The sequence below is a fragment of the Lytechinus variegatus genome, chromosome 6, assembly GCF_018143015.1.
Source record: "Lytechinus variegatus isolate NC3 chromosome 6, Lvar_3.0, whole genome shotgun sequence".
Lineage (NCBI taxonomy): Eukaryota > Metazoa > Echinodermata > Echinoidea > Temnopleuroida > Toxopneustidae > Lytechinus > Lytechinus variegatus.
The window spans coordinates 1,172,265-1,193,148 of record NC_054745.1 but is presented as its reverse complement, the minus strand read 5'-3'; the positions used below and the strand labels follow the sequence as shown (position 1 = coordinate 1,193,148).

At 36.6% G+C, this 20,884-nt stretch overlaps 1 protein-coding gene across 7 annotated transcripts in view; it reads left to right on the top strand.

The window, feature by feature from the left end:
- The window catches only part of LOC121416787, a 46,973-nt gene that overhangs the window by 13,901 nt on the left and 12,188 nt on the right, over positions 1-20,884 (top strand). For all 7 annotated transcript variants that reach the window (XM_041610269.1, XM_041610267.1, XM_041610265.1 and 4 more), the window contains 6 exons: positions 3,846-3,901; positions 4,782-5,068; positions 7,323-7,398; positions 8,263-8,552; positions 9,088-10,781; positions 20,346-20,516. In XM_041610269.1, coding sequence (XP_041466203.1) covers positions 3,870-3,901; positions 4,782-5,068; positions 7,323-7,398; positions 8,263-8,552; positions 9,088-10,781; positions 20,346-20,516 — 2,550 coding nt within the window. In that variant the 5' untranslated portion in view covers positions 3,846-3,869. The remainder of the gene's footprint in view (positions 1-3,845; positions 3,902-4,781; positions 5,069-7,322; positions 7,399-8,262; positions 8,553-9,087; positions 10,782-20,345; positions 20,517-20,884) is intronic.

The following is a 20,884-nucleotide window of genomic DNA, read 5'->3' as shown; positions in this document are numbered from 1 at the left end:
TCTTATGAATAAGCGATTGATGTTTTCCGTTAATCAAATATCTGTTATTACACCCATATTTTTGTGATATTTATAACATTTTTATTTTAATCACAATTTCAGTCCAAACGCGGGTCAGTTTTTGAGAACTCACGTTGTTTGTGCATGCCCACGTATGGCCTTACGCGTACTGAACGGAATGATGTTGGGTCGAACAGAATATTGTGATTCGTGTTTGTTGGGGATGAAGCTATGAGTATGATGGCGACCAGTCACGTTTGACAGTACCGCCAAATCGTTAAGATTAACTAAGTAAGGTCAAGGTGAGATAAGAGAAATGAGCAAGGCGCTTTATGGGGTGGGGGGGGAGAGAGAGGGGGGGAGTTAACCCAGTGGGGATACATACAGTTTCATCATGTAGTATTACAGGGCGTCGATGAACAACTTAATTTTTTTTCTTCAAAATGTGGAAAGTGACAGAAAAATCAGAAAACGATTAATTGGTTCTGATTTTGAAAAAAAACCCCAGAATTTATCAAGATTGCTGTTTAATATCCTTCATCATGGTTGTAGAATTGAATTCAGTTTATCTGATAGGCCTATAATTCTTTCAAACAACTCAAATTGTGATTAATCATATTGGATTTATTTCACTCTTTTCTTTCGCCTTGTTTTTTTTTCTTCCAAAAAATCAGGGAGCTGAAAAATATGAGAGCTAGAACGTAAAGATATGGACTCCATAACACAAATGTTTGCGATGAAGAGCATATATGAAAGAACGCTTCTGATTGGTTGTAAATGCGCGTGTAACATTTATCTTGATTAGCCAATTCATTTAGCGATTGATCGCTAATCTTTGTGTTACGGAGCCATGGTGTAGGTGTATCTATGACGTTGGAGAGGGCGCAGCCCCATGCACTTGCAGATCCAGATCAATTTTCATGGGGGACACTTAGAGTGCCCCTATATTTCTTCAGTATTATTTTTACACGCAAAAAAAGTCAAAGACATCATGCCACCGACAGCTGCCTCGTCAAAGGGGGGCGGTCAATTATTTTGAATTTTTTTTTTCATTTTGTCCTCGATAGGGAAGCGGGAGGGTGGGGGTTCAATTCATTTTATATACATTTCTATATATGGGGGAGGGGGGGTCTGCTACTTGGCATGTTTTTACAAGGGCTTAATATAACAGAAATGGCATGATTTAACACAATAAAATGTATCATGGAGGTTAATACTAAATTAATACATAATTAATAATTGTTTTAATTGAAAATGAAAATAATAAAGGCACCCATAGATCTTAAAAACTTCTCGTAAATACAGGCCTAAACCTGTATTTGAAGTTGAACAGGCATAAAGTATAAATGTTTAGCTATAGCTGATGCTTTGATCCCGCAACCAAATAATGTTGGCATAAACTAGCTGTTATATCAGTGGCGTAACGAGCGAAAATAATTGAGGGTTATATACGATATGGCGTATCGATCGATCGATCAGGCAAAATTTAAAAAGTATTTAGTAAGTTGCAACCGACATGAGCATAATTTTGATGTTTTTGTTACAAAATCCAATTGAACAATTTCGCAAGATTCTCTTTCCTTTTTTTCTGAATTGGGGGCATGCAAGGCCCCCCCCCATAATTATAAAGCACCACTCTTTGTTATGCCACTGTCTAAAATTGGATTTAAACTTTTAGAATTTTAATCTCTTATCTAATTAATCTAAAGGGATAAGTGTAAGACAAAAAAATAGTTGCAGATTACTAATTTCAAAGTATTTTTACTTAACTCCCCAACTCTGCTCTTGCTGCACTGCACGTAACGGCCTTCCACCAAAGGGCCAGGCCGACTCGCCCCGTGAGCAAGTGACCGCGTTCGCGTAAGTTCACCCGAAGCCATGACTAAATTCTGACCATAAACATCACCTAACTAATCACTCTCTGACAATATTTCAAAGTGTATTTTATTACAGTCAATCCTTTGGGCCGTTAAACGATAATATTTCCAATGTTATCATGACAAATAATTTTAATGAGATAGTGGCATTGTAGAAAAAAACAATTTATAAGCACGAAATGGCACCAGATATATCATCAAACATGATACAGCGCAGCGTTCGGGACTGGTGAGTGGGACGGCTCGCTTGGTGTTTTCGCCCCGACGAATTCGGCGAAAACGTTACCATTGCGCCGTGCGAATGTTCAATCTGCGGCTCTCAATCAGAGACTTGAATGTCTCTTTTTTCATTATCGAAAATGAATCATAGACTTTGTTTGATTTATTTACAAGTAAGTTGCATATCCGTCGTGATAATTAGGAAAATCCATGATGTCTTCTAATTCTGTAAAAAAAATTACGTCTTCAAAATGCCTGTGTCAGAAAATTGCCGGAAATCATAAAAACTTGCCTAAAATATCTCTTTGAAAGTTCATGCATGGTCCGGTCTGGAAAAAAATGTTATAACTCTTGTAGACGTATACCGTAAACAAAGACATCCTCGATCACTGAAATAAAGTGCTTGCTAAGCTTTTTTAACTCCAACCATGTTACCATGACAACTTGGGAAAACCCTTATTTTTTCGAAAAAAAACTTTGGTTTTAAGGGTCATTTTACAGACATAAAACTAACCCAATTTTGAAGAATTGTGTTTAAGTTTCACATAAAACTGAATTATCCATATTTATACTTTCGTATATGAATATTCATATTTCTTATAGAATCTTAGTTTTTGATTGGTCAATGTTTCAGTCATGGATAATGACTAAGCGTAAAAAAATCTGAAAATGCGCATTTTATCGGCAACCAACAAGCAAGATGGCGGAACACATTAAGTTGGCGCTTTGCACATACGTGGCTAATAACTGGTAACTTTCTGAAGTTACCGGTAGGGCTGTAGACTGTGAATCGACAGCGTGCTGCTTTCATGTGGGTCAGAGTGCTGCTCTGAAACTTTCTACAGATATTTTGTTCTTTAAATTAGAGTAGGATCCAATAAATTCCAAGCTCTGGTTGTTCTTAGAAAGAAATTTTTTCTTCTAATTTTCTAAACATACATGTAGGCGATAGTGTATTGAATAAGTTGCTGGCTTACTACATGTATGAAGAATTTTTAAGTTAAAAGTTCATTAGTTTTAATGACAAATCCAGATCAAACATTCGAATTGTTTTTAAATCTTTTTCATATCAACAATGTTTGTAAAACTGTTGCAAGAAATATCGGTGTCGTCAAGAAACTTAAAAAGGTTCTTCCAGCACAGGCGCTATCCATGTTGTATTGTGCATTAATTTTACCGTATCTTAATTATCAGATTCTTGCATGGGGAAATGCCTCTCAAACAAGACTCAACAAAGTATTTCTACTTCCGAAAAAAGTACTAGGATAATATGTAATGTGCCCTTTAGATATATGGATTGTTTCGTCTGAAACGTATCCTTAAAGTCATTGATTTTGAACGTTTACAGTTATTCCAATTCATTTATCAGCTAGATAGAAATAGTGTACCTAATGACCTACAAAAGAAATTTATGAGAAATAATACCTTGCATTCATATTATACCAGACAGTCAAATGACTATCACCTAGTAATTTTGAGCAAAACTATATTTTTCACAGGACCCAAATTCTGGAATTCTCTGAACAGAATTAGAAAAGAGGTATCTATCTTGAATCAATTTAAAGTACTCATCAAACATTCTTCTGAATTCTTAATAATTTAAGGAAATATCTACAGTAGTGTTGATTATTTTTAAGTTAGTATGTAATTCGTGTTAGCAAAAATGTGTCTGTAGGTCTACTGCTCGGTCTTGTGTAATATACATAACAGCACAAGTATTTTAATACACTCTCCTCTTATTTCTTCCAGAATTTGTGTTGGTAGACCTATTGAATGAGAATGGAAATGGAAAAGAATAATAGAAGGTAAGGATGAGTTGAGGTGAAAAGAACGCAGAGAGCTAGAGCGTAAGAAGAAGGCACATCACCATATTCTTACACTATAATGTAATATTATAATAATACCCATTAATTCCAAACTGCATGGATCCAGGTTTAACTTACCAGATCGACCGTGGCGTGGTCAGGGACCAACCCAACTCTGGACCTGCTTTCAAATCAAAACCCAAAAAAGATTCGAAGAGAAAGAAAAAAAAACCCTTAATGAATCCCAAACTTGGAACAATTTTACCAGAGACAACATCATGGAACCTTATGAACATCAAGGTCTACATGTGGGACTAGCATTGTAAATGCTATATTCTGGCAAAGGAAAGTCAGTTTTATTGTCATAGTCTTAGAGAATACATATTTCTCTTATGTGAAGCATCATGGCCCAGTGGATTAGTCTCCAGACTTTGAAACAGAGGGTCGTGGGTTCAAATCCCAGCCATGGTGTAATTTCCTGCACTCGACCCAGGTGAGGTAAATGGATACATGTAGGAATTAATTCCTCAAAAGGCCTTGTGCACTTGAATAGGTAGCCTAGCTTATACAGGTAATAATAATAAGCAGTGCTCGCTGAGAGAACAGTTTTCGGAACTGAAGTGACTATCATGGGTAAATATACCGTTATTATCATCATCATTATTTTTATGTTGTAGTGAACGCTAGTAATTGTTTTCATTGTTGACTATATTTGCATGAATTTACTGCTCTGATGACAAACATGGGGTGTGGATTTAACGGGCTGTTTTTTTTTTTGTCTCATTGACTAGAGGTGAAAGCAAGACTAGAAAGGGATACGAATGGAGTCTGCATGTTGTCTGTCTGTCAATCGTCTCTTGCAACATATTATTTTTTTCAGTTCCGTCACCGAAGAAGAATTTTTGAGATTGGCCCAGCTCATTCCACCGAGGTACTATTCAGATTTAGGGATACATTTGGGAATCTCATCTGCTGAACTTGATCATATCATTGTCCAACATTCATCGAATTACAAGGATGCATTGATGACAATGTTCACACGGTGGAGAGATGAACAACATCCAGATGAAGACATCAGAGCTCTTCTTGCAGAAGGATTAGAAAAGAGTGACTTAGGGGGATTGTCCAAAGAACTTCTAGCTGGGAATCTAATCCAGAAAACAACAGGTAAGATAATGATAATATCTAATACACAACATGAATATACATCAATTGGTTAATTAAATTTGTTCATGTCTTTAGTTTTAAAAATAAAAGGTATTTTACGTATGTGGATCAGTATGGTAATTGGTTTGCTTGCAAAATGTGTATAAAATGCCTTCTTGAATGACGCACATTCATAAGGATTTTCAATGCTATTACAATTGGTCATTTTCCAGGCGCGGATCCAGGAGGGGGCCGAGCCAGCCCCCCCTATTTTTGACAACCTGCCAAGAAAAGTGTAATCTTTAACTTGATAGAAACTATGAAAAGCAGAAAGAAAAGTAAGAAAGAGTTATCATACCCATGATGTGTAATTTACAGCCTCGTAACGGCCGGCCCGACCCCGAAAAGAAACAAGAAAAATTTGAGGGGAAGAATTGGAAAATAGACTTTATAATTATATAAAAATGTTCAATCGCGCTTTGCGCTCGCTATGCCTGAGTAATGAATCCCATTCAAGAGGATTAAATGGCACATATTATATCCGGTTCTGAACTCAATTGCAAACAATATTTTAGCTCACACATCAAACTTTCATTATTTTGTTACATTTACACAAATATATCAAAATCTTCACCTCGCGTTGCACGCTCACATTGCTTGATTTGTGAGTTACATATCCTGATTGGAAATTCTTACAAAAATTTGGTAAAATGCTCCTTTATAATGTCAGTATATAAAAAATAAGCTCATGCTTCGCGCTCGTATTTAATTGTTTGAGAGACACAGCTATTCAGGTTGGAATATAAAAAATTTTAGCTTGTGTTTCGCACTCTCATGATTTAATTGGTGATACTTGTATCCTCTGCATTAATTACTAAAACAGTCCTTATTGAGTCCCTTTTCACATTCCTGTAATAAAATTTTGACTTGCTTGCATTATTTAGTTGGATACTAATTTTTTTTTCATGATTATAACATCTCTTCAGGTCTTCGCGCTTACATTATACATTAAGACCACACGAGATAACTTATCTTGTTAAAAGCTAACATAAAATATTATACTTAAACCTTCAATCTTTAGTTAGGACTTCCCCCTGAAAAAACGAACAAAAAAAAGCAGATACGAGTAAAATGTTGATGAAAATATTTTTTGCCCCCCCCCCATATTGACGAAAGCTGGATCCACTCCTGTTTTCAAACGTGAGTGACACAGCAATCAGAGAGCGTTAAGGGCTCATAGCGTTATGAATCAATCATGACTCTTATATAATATACAATGTAGGACTGGCATGGGCCACTCCCAGTTTGATATAAATTTTACAATTTGTTTAGTAGATCTTATGATTAAAAAAAATGGTGTGTGAGTGACACTACAAATTTTGGACATGGGTTTCTGACCATTATCACTTATGATTGGATTCGTGCCCAAGTAGTTGTCCAGGAGTACTGTGAGTACCCATACATGTACGTAAATAGTGTACCTAACCTATGTAACACATATAGTCAAAATCAGTCAAACCTCTATTGAAAATGGTGCCCTCCTATATATCATGAGTGACACGACATCCAAAACGTGAGTGACACATGACAAGTGCAAAAGTACAACATTTATCTCAACTATAAAAGTATTTTTGGCATGATGTTCAAGAGTAAAATACCATCAACCAAAAAACAAGATTAATTTCATAACAACTGTCCTCTTCAAAGTTGATAATATGTCATCCTGAATTCTTGGTTTATGGTCATATTTGCCTATCAACTCACATTCTCTATACCATACTGCATCATTGTCACACTCGGGCTTCCACCACTCTCCTCTTTGAAGGAGGAGGAGGCTCTTGAAGGAGGTGTTATGTGATCTTAGTATTGATTGAAATCAACTTTAACATTCTTTTTGTGGCTTGATGTCATTCATAACTCTCTCCCTTTCTGGGTATGACAGTTTAAAGGTTTGTAACTCAACATCCACAATTGATTATTTTTTTCTTGTAAGAAAGGGGTATTCTCCATAGTCACATCATCTGGCATGGTCTGGTAGCCAATGATGTCATGTATAACATGTCATAATCCAAATTTTAATGTGAAATAATTATGCATTTTTTACCCAAGGTGTGCCTCTCCATTTTGAAAGTGAGGACCTTTTTTCTATATTTTTTTTGTTGCTTTTTGCTTGTTTAATATTCATCTGGAAAGTGTATTGTAAAATCCTGGCCCAGTCCCTTTTTGACATATTGCCATCTTTATGTCTTGTATTTCTTTCTTTTAAATGCTAAAGGTGTCAGACAAACAACTGCAACAACTTCAAGAGCATCAACTTCAACAGGAGCAGCAGACATGTCAGCATTACCACAGTATGTAAACAAATCAATACTTAGTTTGTTTACAAATTGGGGATGTGACCAAATCGTTTGTATCTTTAAAGATCTCTCTGTCTTTAGTCTGCTAGAAAATAATGGATTGAGAAAATATAAACCTATATTGATCATTGGATATCATACTCTTGAATATTAAGATAAAGAAATTAGGGTTTTATGTATTTTTGATAGAAAAAAATCAGTGGTTTTCTCTGGAAAAGGTTTCCCAGAGAAACTTTACTGAAACAATCAAAGACACACTCTAAAGTATTATAGAATTTTAGTTTACAGACGTGCTGCTACTTTGGTTAACAGTTTATGCAGCACCGTACCAAAAATTCTCTTCCACATGTTCTTGTCTATTAATCTTGCCATGTAGTCCCTCTTCGTTCCCCATTCGTTTTGATAAACTGTGAAGATAGTGATGAACGATGCATGTCATGCATGAAAAATGTTTTTCTGACCTTTGGTCAGGTGCTATATGTATGTATACATGTATTTCCAGTAGTTAAACTAATGTGATTATTAAAACATTTTTAGAAGGGATTTTGTTAGACTTTGTGTCACTTTAGAGGGGATGAAACAATTTCTATAAAGTTGTTAAATAATAATTAGAAAATTAAGGGATGGGGACTCGTCCCCCTGCCCATGGTATCAACACCCTCAGAAAGAAAAAAACTACATTTCAACTGTTTTGTATATTTGACCAAAGAGTCTTTGCAAATGATGCCTGACAGTTTACCTCCAAGTGAAGTAAACTGGACAGTATTTGGAATACCTGTAGGTGGTCATTTTCATACTTGGTGCTGAATAATGGTTCACAATAATATTAGCTCTTGATATTTATCATTCATTTCACAGTACCGTCAGTGAGGAAGAACTTTTGATGTTGTCAATGGAAATTGGACCTACTTACTACAAGAGAGTGGGTGTTAACCTGAATATCTCCATTGTAACCCTTGATAACATCAAGGAGCGTAGCCGAGATAACTGCGATGCATTGATGACAGTATTCACAAGATGGAGGGATAAACAGCTTCCAGACACAAACATCAGGGCTCATCTTGCAGCGGCTTTACAAAAGAGTGGTCTAGTTTTGCTGTCTTGGAAACTGATTACTGGGAATCTGTTAAAAGAGCCGACAGTTGAGGGTATGAAAAAAAATCAGGATGGACGTTTTTAAGAAATCAATTTAAAAACAAAATACCCGTACATCAAGTTGAATAGGCAGGATGACAATATGTTTTCTATTTGCAGTGGCAAAAGAAAATACTTGGTATTGCAAATTGGCAGGTGGAAGGTTATGAATCAGAAGAAATTAGAAGAAAAAATTAGTGTGCAAACTTGTTGTATCGGGTATATTACACTTGGTGTCTGAATTGGGTTCAGGATGTTGAGCAATGCCGCCATTGATGATCCATTACCCTTTTCTACCATGTATTTATCATGATTTCACTCATACATCATGTAAACACTATGAGATATTTAGTTGGATTTACTTGAGGTCATTTTGTGATTGTGACAAGAAATTGAAAACATTAATAAAGGTTCATGAGTTATTCTTTTTATATCAGCACTAAAATAGAAAAAAGGGCTACGATTGTCGTAGCTAGGAGCCTGTGCTCATTTGTCTATGATTGTTTATATGATTTTGAAATTAAAAGATGTGTGTCACTTTTTTTCTAGGTACACCTGTGACAATTCCAGTATCAGAGACCAAACCACTTACCCCTGACCTGATTAAGAGATGTAAAGATGAGCTCCAAGACAAGTACAGGACTGATTTCTGTATGATAAGAGCTGATCCACTAGATCCTGATTCTATTGTGCCATTCAAAGATATGTACACAAGCCTTTTCTTGGAAGAAGAAAAACGAAAGAAAAGGAGTAAACTTGAGTATAAGGATCTCTTTAATCTCAAAGTCAATGGCATCTTCCCCAAACGGATTATGGTCCAAGGAGAGGCAGGGGCTGGAAAGACCACATTCTTGGCTAAGATTGCATGGGACTGGATAAACGATAGTCCAGATCTGTCAAAGTTTGTGTGGGTACTCATTATCCCTCTGCGTGAAGCCAAGCGATACAAGATTGGTCAGATTGTTAAGTCATATCTCTCAAAGGACAACCCAGCAACAGCCTGTCAGATCACCGAGTACATCCGTTCAAATCCAGAAAAGGTATTCATTGCCTGTGATGGATTAGATGAGTTTAGTGGCAAGGTTGTACAGCACTCTGAAACCAAGCAAGGTTCAGAAGGTGCTCAGTCAGAGTTCAAAGTTGGATCAGAAACAAGTCCAGCAAGTATATCTATGCACACAAGAACTAACACTGAACTAAATGTACGTTCTTTGGAGAGAGGTGATATCACAGTTGAAGATATTCTTCGCTCAGATGAACTTCGTACTTGCCCTGTGATGGTGACAAGCCGTCCATGGAAGGCCAATGAAATAAGAGGGAGCAGTAGTTTAAGAAATCGATACACATTCATCCATGTGGAAGGCTTTAGCAGGGAGAATGCAATGGTTTACATTCGCAATTACTTCAAAGACACTGAGGCTACAGCAGATGAATTCATCCAATTGTTTGAAAGCAATGATATCATATCAGAGAATATGGCACCATATCCTATCTACATTTCTATGCTCTGTCACATGTGGAGAGAACTTGATGACAACAAGAAAGAAGAGTTGAAGGCTTTTCAAACATTCTCTGAAATATTCTGTGAAGTGTTTGAATTCCTAAAGGTGCGTTATGTCCAGAAAGAGATCCAAGATCTAAGGAGTCCATCATTTAATACCCATCGCTCTAAAATTGAAAAACTCATGGAACCAGTTGCCAAATTGGCATTTACTGGACTGCTATCGAACAACCTTATTTTCAATGAAGAAGATCTTGAACAGTACTCAGACTCTGTGAAAACAGCATGCAAAGTAGGGGTGTTGTCACAGGAGAATAAGCTCTCATCCATTCATGATAAGAGCAGACCGTTCCTGCAGTCAACATTCTATTTTCCTCATAAACTATTCCAGGAGTACATGGCTGCAGTCTATCTTGCTTCTCTCTATGATTCAGATCACAATGAATTTAAGAGGCTGATTGAGGAAGTAGTGATCCCTAGGAAGGAAGAGTTTAGGTATCTCCTGTACTTCACTGTGTCTCAGAACAAAAACATTGCCAAGTATACCACAAAATGTCTGTTACAACAGTACACCCAAAGCCAAGTAAAGACGGAGATGAATTTCTTGGTTGATGTAGCTTTTGAGAGTCAGGATGAAGATACCAACGCCATGCTCAAGAATTCAGTATCATCTCTGTCCATCAGTGTTAGAGACACACACACTATAGCTGGTTATGCATCCACTGGGATATATTCAAAGGCGGTAAGTTGGATACAAAGGAAAAGTACCCTGATATCATGCATGTTTCCATTTTTGTCTCACCTGCGAAGCAGAGTGAGACTATAGGCGCCGCTTTTCCGACGGCGGCGGCGACGGCGGCGGCGGCGGCGTCAACATCAAATCTTAACCTGAGGTTAAGTTTTTGAAATGACATCATAACTTAGAAAGTATATGGACCTAGTTCATGAAACTTGGCCATAAGGTTAATCAAGTATTACTGAACATCCTATTAAAGTTTCATGTCACATGACCAAGGTCAAAGGTCATTTAGGGTCAATGAACTTAGACCATGTTGGAGGAATCAACATTGAAATCTTAACCTGAGGTTAAGTTTTTGAAATGTCATCATAACTTAGAAAATATATGGACCTAGTTCATGAAACTTGGACATAAGGTTAATCAAGTATCACTGAACATTCTGCATGAGTTTCACGTCACATGACCAAGGTCAAAGGTCATTTAGGGTCAATGAACTTTGGCCGAATTGGGGATATCTGTTGAATTCCCATCATAACTTTGAAAGTTTATGGATCTGATTCATGAAACTTGGACATAATAGTAATCAAGCATCACTGAATATTTTGAGCAAGTTTCAGGTCTCATGATTAAGGTCAAAGGTCATTTAGGGTCAATGAACTTTGGCCGAATCGGGGGTATCTGTTGAATTACCATCATAACTTTGAAAGTTTATTAGTCTAGTTCATTAAACTTGGACATATGAGTAATCAAATATCACTGAACATCCTGTGCGCGTTTCAGGTCACATGACCAAGGTCAAAGGTCAATGAACTTTGGCCGAATTGGGTGTATCAGTTGAATTACCATCAAAACTTTGAAAGTTTATGGATCTGATTCATGAAACTTGTACATAAGAGTAATCAAGTATCACTGAACATCCTGTGCGAGTTTCAGGTCACATGATCAAGGTCAAAGGTCATGTAAGCTCAATGAACTTTGGCCATGTTGGGGTTTTTTGTTGAATAACCATCATATCTCTGTAAGTTTATTGGTCTAGTTCATAAAAAGTGGACATAAGAGTAACCATGTATCACTGAACATCTTGTGCGAGTTAGAGTAGTATTCAAAGTCAGTACTGCTGCTATATTGAACCGCGTGATGCAGGTGAGACGGCCAGAGGCATTCCACTTGTTTCATTACAGTAGCACTCCTTCAGGAGTGTAGCTGAAAGTTATCAGAAAGATCTTATTAGTCTTGAAATGGACTTACATAAAAACAAAAATCCTAAAACATTCAAACATCCATCTTTCAGTTTGTTTTACATTTATTGATATCAGTAATACATATGAAGATATTGGAATCTTGAATGGGACTGAAATATTGTCCATCTTAGCATGTTATATTATTATTATACTGGGTGATTTCAATAAAAACTTAACATCTCGAATCCCCAATTACATGTTGTTACAAGGGTTGCATTAAATTCAAATTCAAATAATTTACATTATAATTGTTCATCTTTTAAACACTGTTTATTATCAGTTCTCAATTTATAAACTGTATTGACAAGGGATGTACAAATATGTTTACTAACTCATGTAGGATTATGGCATCATGAAAATCTGGATTCATTCATTGCAGTCATGCCTTACTTTGGTGCAAATCAAAATTTACATCACTGCAACGAAATATCTTCATGTGAAGACATACCACATAAATGTGCTATCAAAATATTTGTAGGAAGATACTCTTTCCAGCCGTATATAATGATTATGCCTCCATGCACGGCCGTACGCAGGAGGGTGGCAGTTCCCCCCCCAAAAATTTTTTTTGAAAACTTACATTTTTTACTGAAAATGTTCACAAAATTCACCAAAAGTACGCACAAAATCCTTCAATTTCACTTGACTAAATGTAAAACGCCCCAATGCAAGCTTGGTCGTTTTACTCCCTAGGTTTTCATTTTTTTTGTTTTAAGTTTACGCTTGCTGCCCCCAGGGCGTCAAATTATTTTTTCTTCCTCAGGAGCAAGTTTTGAAGCTCAAAGTTTTCTCAATCAGCTGGTAAAAAACAACCACTTGTGGTTGATTTTTCATAATCAACATTATTCTGAAATGTCTACATTTTTGCGCATTGTGAAGAAAGATACAACATGAGTTACATATTCACATGGTTGTACTGTTACAAAGTCACCCCAATAATACTTGATAACTTATGTATAGACTTTCAGTACTCACTTTGGCTTTGTACTGTTACAGGTAGTGCATATAATTGAGCATCTAAATGGATGAAAGATCCATTCCCAATCAGAAACTATTAGTTTAATGATGGAGTTGGGTCGTTTAGACCTAGAGGTACAATACACCTTTCCAGCCTGGACGTTAGGACTTCTTACTGATACAAACTTACAGTATTTATTCTGTACTGCTTTATGCTTAAATAGACCTTGCAATTTTGTACAGTTGTAATCGTATATATTGTGTACTGCTTGCTAATGCTTATCTCTAACATCATACAACTTCTGTGTTGTTACAACTTACAGACTAAGAATACTTATTTTGCACTGGTAGAGTTTACATGGTCCTTAGGAACTTACAGTGCGTGTTATATCATGTAGGCGGTAACTAGCACATCAGGCCTGCTAACACATCATGGGGAACTTTGGATGTTGAGTCTGGATGTGATCAACAGCTTCTGATACTCTATAAAGTTTCACAGGGTGAGACCTGACAAAGTGCCAGCTTTTTCCGAAGTGTCTATCCAAGGCTTTTCTCACAACATTATCAAAGTAATGCACTTCTGGCCCATTCCAAGCCACAAAAACTGCTTCATTGACTGTTTCTGGGTACATTTGCCTGTCAGGTCGGTTGTGGTTCTCCAGCTTACTCCCCGTTGCTTCCACCACCGATTCTACTGCTCCCTTGACACAAGCACATAAAATGCAGTGTATGAAGTTAGGAATGCCATCATACAAGGTTGAATCCTTGCAAAACTTGTGGATGATCCCTTTGTCTAATAACTGAGACGTTTTGCTCTTGATAATGGGATATACATGTAGCCTATGCATGAAAACTTTTGCCTGTTTAATGATTGTCCTCTCATCTACTTCCAAACTGACTAATGCACTGCAAGAATCCCAAATGTTTCTTTGGTCGAGAATTCTTGTAACAAACAACTCTTCTCCATATTTGTTAGCAAGTTTAACAAGATCCATGTAGCTGGTTAGATTACGGACATTGTTGGTGAGCTCTTGTTCTTCTTCATCACTAAGCAGCCTCTTTTCCAGGTTTGAAACAAGTGTTTCGAGGAAGTCTTGCAGATCTCTACTAGAATTGGTTAAACCGGGCAAGGCATTCTCCTTGTTATAACTGACATTTCTTGTCACATGTCTCACCTTTGGCTGTGCATTTATAGGTGTGCCTGGAAGAAACTCATTCTTTAGAAGTTTTGGCCACATGTTGCTCAAGATTGGCCACTTATCTGCTGGTGGTGACTCTGAAGATTTCATTTTCATTTTAGTCAGATGATCAATGGTCTTCTTAACCGAATCCATTTTCTCCCACAGAAAGCTGTTCACCTTTTGCAAGCTGTTTGAGAGTTTCCCCAGATCTTCATATATATCGACGATCCCAGCCAGGTCAGCCATAGTTTTCAGTGATAAGATTCTATTCAGCAACGACTGAGCTGCAGCTGCATCATCTTTGTTTCCTTCTGCGCTGCACGCTTCCCTAGAGCAATGATAATGGGCTTCAGATCTAAGACAAATGCCTTGAATACCCTTGCAGAGTAAGATGCAAACCGTGTTGTGCTGAATGTGTCTAATTTATAAAATATTTCATTTGGACACTCCTCCATGGCTTCCAGAAGTCTTTCAAATTTCTTTCCAAATCTGACATCAGAAAGAACATCGGATATGATCTTTATAGCTTTCTCCACAAATTCATGGTAGCACTGGGTTTTGTCTCCACTTTTGATACCTGCACATCGGGCATCCTTCTCTGCTAGCTGCATTCGATGAGCCAAGTCGTGAGTGAAATGTGCTTTTGTAGCTTCAGTGAGTTTGACAGATGATCTGGTACGCTATTATGAAAATACTGGCCATCAAACCCTCCTGCAACAAGCTGATCTGATACTTGTTCTGTATCCAGAAACTTGTGTAAGACATTCTCTATTGCTTTAGCAGTTTCTACTCCAGAGTGTTCCTTGACAATGTCATTTGAAAGGTACGACTGAATAATATCATCAGCATCAGGAAAGACTAGTCCTGTTATTTGTCCAGTGCGTTTTTTCATTGTAGCCTTGTCTGCTAGGATGCCACATGGTGGTGACTACGGTGGTGATTATGGACTATGCGTGACGTCAGCAAGGAAAATGAACTATATCACGACAGACGTTTATCGTAGTAAAACTATTCTTATTCTCCTTGTGTACACTCTCAATACAACAATCTTAAGTAAGGGATATAATATCGGATATATATATATACACAACAAAAAAAGTAAGTCCCCCTTAAACAAACATCAATAATTTCCAAACCAATGCGAGTTTTTGATATATTTTTACATGAGCGTGTAGGTAATTTTATAAGCTACCCTATGAGTAAATGTTATGGACGTATTTTACGTCATGCTTCAGTGAGCACCGTCAGAAGGCAAAAATGTCACTTTTCAAAAGTCACAAGCCAAATATCATGACTTTGATTCCATTTCATTGGAACTTATTCCACATTCTCATCACAAAAAATAGTCAGAAGGCTTATAAAAGGTACTTTCTAAAGGACGACACAACTTTTTTGGCTAAATTTCACGGTTGAATAAACACAAGTCAAAATTTGCTATAATTGGTAATTTTACACGCTTCTATCAATAAAAATGATCGAATATGATGACAGTTATTTTTGGGAAGAGTTTCTGCAACAGTATTCATCGTTTCACGGTTCAATGAACATTTATTAAAAACAAAAAATACGATTTTCAAATATCATAGGCAAGTATTGTTTCATTTTGGTACCTGAAAATGATCTTTTCTCAACTTTTTCGTTGTGTTTATGACCAATTAACATGCTTCAATGATTCAAAGGCATTTAATTAAACATTCACGCTTGAATGAACATGTGGAATGTGATAAGCTCTTTTTTACGTTATTGGAAAAAATGCAATTTGTAACTACGAATATCTGTCACAAACCTCTTGCATAGTTCATTTGATTTGATTTTTGTGAAAATCCCGATGTTTAATGCATCAGTGAACACACAATACTCGAAAATTATGCAAATGAGAAGAAAGTTCAAGGCCTTGGCCCCACTCTGTGCCCTATCGAATTGTTATTTTGGTGTGCGCACCTTTTGGATAGTGTTACTCTGAAGCCATGTGCGAAGTTTCATGAAATAACTGTTGGCAGAAGTAACAAAAACCGTCCATGAAACAAACCCTCATTTCAAAATTTTGACTTCTTCTCTCATAGACTTGTGTACATTATGGGTGCATATGTTTACGAATAAGTAACCCCTTATTCAATATGGTGGAACTTTTTTTCAAGGCTGTCTTTAGCAATGTCGTTTGGTAGTAATGTTTATCAACCTATGGGCAAAATTCTGTGCAAAAATGAAATCGATTTGTTTATTTATGGATGAGTGAGCACGCATCAAAGTGGGAAAATTGGTATTTTCAATGTCACAGACACATTTTAAAGGATAATAAAGTGATTATTTGGGGCAAATTCGGTTTCAAATGTGACTTTAATTGCTGTTGTTTTTATCATCCATCATTTCTATCACCACACACTTTCCGAATTTTAAACATTTTTATGGTTGAGCGAGCACAATCGAAAACTTAGGAATGAATACTCTTTATACTGCATAAATGTATTCTTTTCCTCACAATTTCTCAGGATCAGTTGAATGTATGGACAAATCAGTGGTGGATCCAGAATTTTAAAATGGGGGAGGGGCCTATATTTGGGGGAGCCACTAAAATTTTCAAATTTTAACATGATCTAACAAGTTGTAGAGGATACTACCGTAAACCCCTATGATGATACGTCACAATTCAGGGGCCGCGGAACGGTTTTCAAAGTGGGAGGGGGGAGACTGAGCCAAAAGTCAGGGGGGGGGGCTGATCATGCAAAAGAAATCAAAACCGCATGGTCATTTTTACATTTTTGTACATGCTTTTGGAAAAAAGTTGGGGCTGAAGCCCACCCCCCCCCCCGCTTCTGCAGCCCCTGCAATACATTGTGCTCACTCAACCATGAACATACGATATCAAAATCTGGTCTGAAGTTGTTGAATGATGGACAGTAAAACAGCATAACACCAAAAAATTCACCTGAAAAACAACTTTTTCCCAACTTTGTATTTGAACAAACTGAAAAACGACTCTTGTGACTTTTAAAAATGGTCATTTTTAATTCAATCTTTAATCACTCATGCATGACTCCACCGATCGATCTCATTTTTCCCCAGGAGTTGCTTAATGAGTTCAGAAAACCACCTATGAAATATCATATCTCAAACTAATTCGGTTCAAAAGTTACAGCGATTTGATTTGGGGGGGACTTACTTTTTTTGTTGTGTATATATCAGAATCTCAAGTATCAATTAATAGATAAATAACATTGTTTTGCGCCTATACTCAATTTCCTCACTCAGACCTGTCCTCACCTCACTGGCACTGTGCAAGTGCAAGGTAAAATATGTATAAAAAATCCAGATTAAGTGTGCTCAGTATTACTGAATTACTCTGCTACGTTTTGCAAGCTAGTCTAGATGTAACTAAATGAATGAAAATATGGCACTTTTTTCTAAGTTTTCTCTTTTCTTCTTTTTTCCTCCTCCCCTTTCTTGCCTTCCTCTTTTCTTTCTTTTCCTCTTCCTCTCCTTCTCTTTCCTCTTCTTGTTTTCTCCTTTTTCCCATTTTTATTTTTTCTCATGAAGGCACAATTTCCTCAATTTCTTCTGTTGCTTCCTGGGAGCGGTGCTCCCCGCTCCCGCACAATTTGACATCCTGGCTGCCCCCCCCCCCCACCTAGTGAAAAATCTCTGCATTCGGCCATGTGTTTATGACATATTTTTACCTTAAATTTGAGGTTTCAAGTTTTTCATCTATTCACATGGTATATTCTTTGAAATGTTCTTTGCCTGTTTGAAAACAAGCTTTTCAATACTTAGGCATTGATAGTTTGTAAACATTGTGTATAAGGGTGGTCCTTTTCAGCCCATTCCAAGTTTGCATACATGCAGCACTGCTACCATTTCTTATATTCTGCACTGCCTAGCGTATCGACCCCTTTGATCATTCTCCAAGATCTAACCAAGCTCACCAAATCATAACATCGCGCATGTTCGGAAGGGCAAAAACAGTATTTGACAGTAACAATTCATTTCAAGTTTGATAAAGGAATATGCACAATGATAGAGACAACAAGTTTTGCATGTTTAATTGATGCTCGATTCTCTTTCTAACTATATTGCATTATTGATGTCATTCATTTTTATTAACTTATACTTGGGCCAAAGTTAATTCACGGGACCTGTTTGAATGAAAAAATAAAAATATTTCCACAAGTAATGTTTGCTTTTGCAAAGTATGATACACTCGTGGTTTGCCCTTCTATCAAGTTGATGCAATGATCATGAAAATAAAAACAAAAAAACTTCATTTTTGATGGTTTTTACCCTTCTGATCATGACCAGGTTAAATAATGAGTCCTGATAGATCACATAAATTTCCCTGCTCAGACCCTGGATGGTTAAATGAGTGTTATCATGCTAATGCAGAAATACAGCAGTCTTGCAAACTTGGAATGGGCTGAAATGCACCACTTTTATGTAACAGGGTGTGTATTCAAAACCACTGAAGTGAGACCAGTGAAATTTTCATAAATGTTAGATTATGAAATAAACTTTCTACTCTTTCTACATTTGATTGAGAATACTACCACATTTTAAAATAAAATCAGCCCTTTTTCAGAGGGACACTTTTTGGGAGATGCGCCGTATAGTTATATTTTTCCTATTTTTGTCTAGCCTGCATAGCAGAGGGAGACTATAGCCATGTTCTTTGTACTTGAGGCGCCGCTTTTCCGACAGCGGTGACGTCGTCAACATTGAAATCTTAACCAATGTTAGGTTTTTGAAATATCATAACTAAAAAAAAGTATATGGACCTAATACATGAAACATCCACATAAGGGTAATCGAGTATTACTGCATACATTGCCTGAGTTTCAGGTCACATGACCAAGGTCAAAGGTCATTAAGGGTCAATAAACTTAGACCATGTTGGGGGAATCCGGGGGGGGGGGCCACTTCCATTCACGAGTGGATACCATGCGCGACCATGGGGTCTCAAAAAGCACCCTAAACACGTATTTTCTATATTCTCAAAATGCACCCCTTAACTCTTTCTAATTTGATGGCTTTATTTACTTTTTTAAAGGAATGGATCATCCTGAAAAATGGCAAGTTATAGAGGCATGTCATTTTCGCTCATTTTGTGTGCAATCTCTATGGGAAATGACTTTTTCTCAAAACTGGATTTTACATTCCTCTATTTCGCGAGCCATATCTCAAATTTATATTTGTCGGTTTTCTCTGAGCTTGGAGTACGTTGTAGCTGAGATCGTAAGCTATCGCAAGTGTGGTCTTCGTTTTCCGATCAGATGCCGGGATCATGCCCGTATTTCACTTGCAAAATTGGATTTGAGATCCTCTTAATTTGCTTGTGTAGAAAGTCTATGGGATACAGTGCAGCTCAATGGGTAAGGCATCAGACTTGCATCCTTGGGGTCCACGGTTCGAACCCAAAAGTAAACATCAATTTTTTTTTCTTTTCAACATTTCGCAAGTGTTCCTTAATCACCATTACAAGGTATATTAGTTCAAATATCGCACAATAAGGAAGGTTAAAATCGTTTTTAATAGGCCTATAACATGTACAATGTGTATCGCCTACACCTACATGTATTTCACATTTTCTCATTTCCCTCTTTTCAAGAGTATTCAACATGTTCTTTTCGTAATAAAAGTTTAGTTTTCAATATGAGCATCGTATTGATCTCAATAAACATGGTGATTGTATTCATGATCATGAAAATCAGAGACAGATCTCCTAATTCGTCCTCATGACGAATTAAAATTCTAGTTTAAAACTTAAAATTGCTATTGGAAATGAAATATTATTTTTCATTTTGAATGAAAACAATAGAACAAAAGAACCCAATGACAATCAATTCATAAAAACAAGAGAGAGACATGAGAGCATTGTCTGCTGAGTATCTCTAATAGGCCTACTATCAACTTGATTCTAACAATGTGTTAAATTGTCATTCATATTTAACAGATCGTGCTTATATTTGAGTACAAGTCTTTGAAATTATTTTTTTCATTTGAGATGAATACAGAATAGACATATTGAAATAGGCTTCTTTAACTACACACAAAAAATTGTAGATACCACTATACTATTTACATTTATACTCTTGCAGAATACACAATTTTAAACTATTCAATGGGGCAATCTCAATATCACATAATGCAATCCAATAGGAAATATAATTGTGATGTATGGCTTTACAATGTACTTTCAGATCAATATGAGTGTTGGTGATTTATTTAGACCTCCTAGCTATGGACCAGGTATATCAAATGAGGTTGCATTGATGATATGCTCAGCACCATCACTAAGGGATGTTGAACTGAAGGCAAGCTTTCACCCTACCTTCTATGAAACTCTTGCCAGAGAAGGAAGGAAAGCCACAGTAAGTAGAATTCATCTTAAAGAATAAGATGGTCATGTTGATGTTAGAATTTATAAGGAGGAAGAAGATGATGAGTGATGATAGTAATAATGAGAATGACAGTGCTACAACAATACTGATAATAATTTATAATTCTAGATTATGTAACACTGTAATCGTAGTCCTGATATAAAATTTATATGATTGCAATTTAAGTTGCCTACATTATAGTGATTTATTATGCCAGTCTTGTGCAGTGACGTTCCTAGATACATGTAAGACAAATTAAATGATTAAAAACCAATTTGGAAAAAACATTATTTTTTTATATAAATCACAATTTATTGATAAAAAGGGACACAATTACAATAACCCCAGGTTATCGGTTC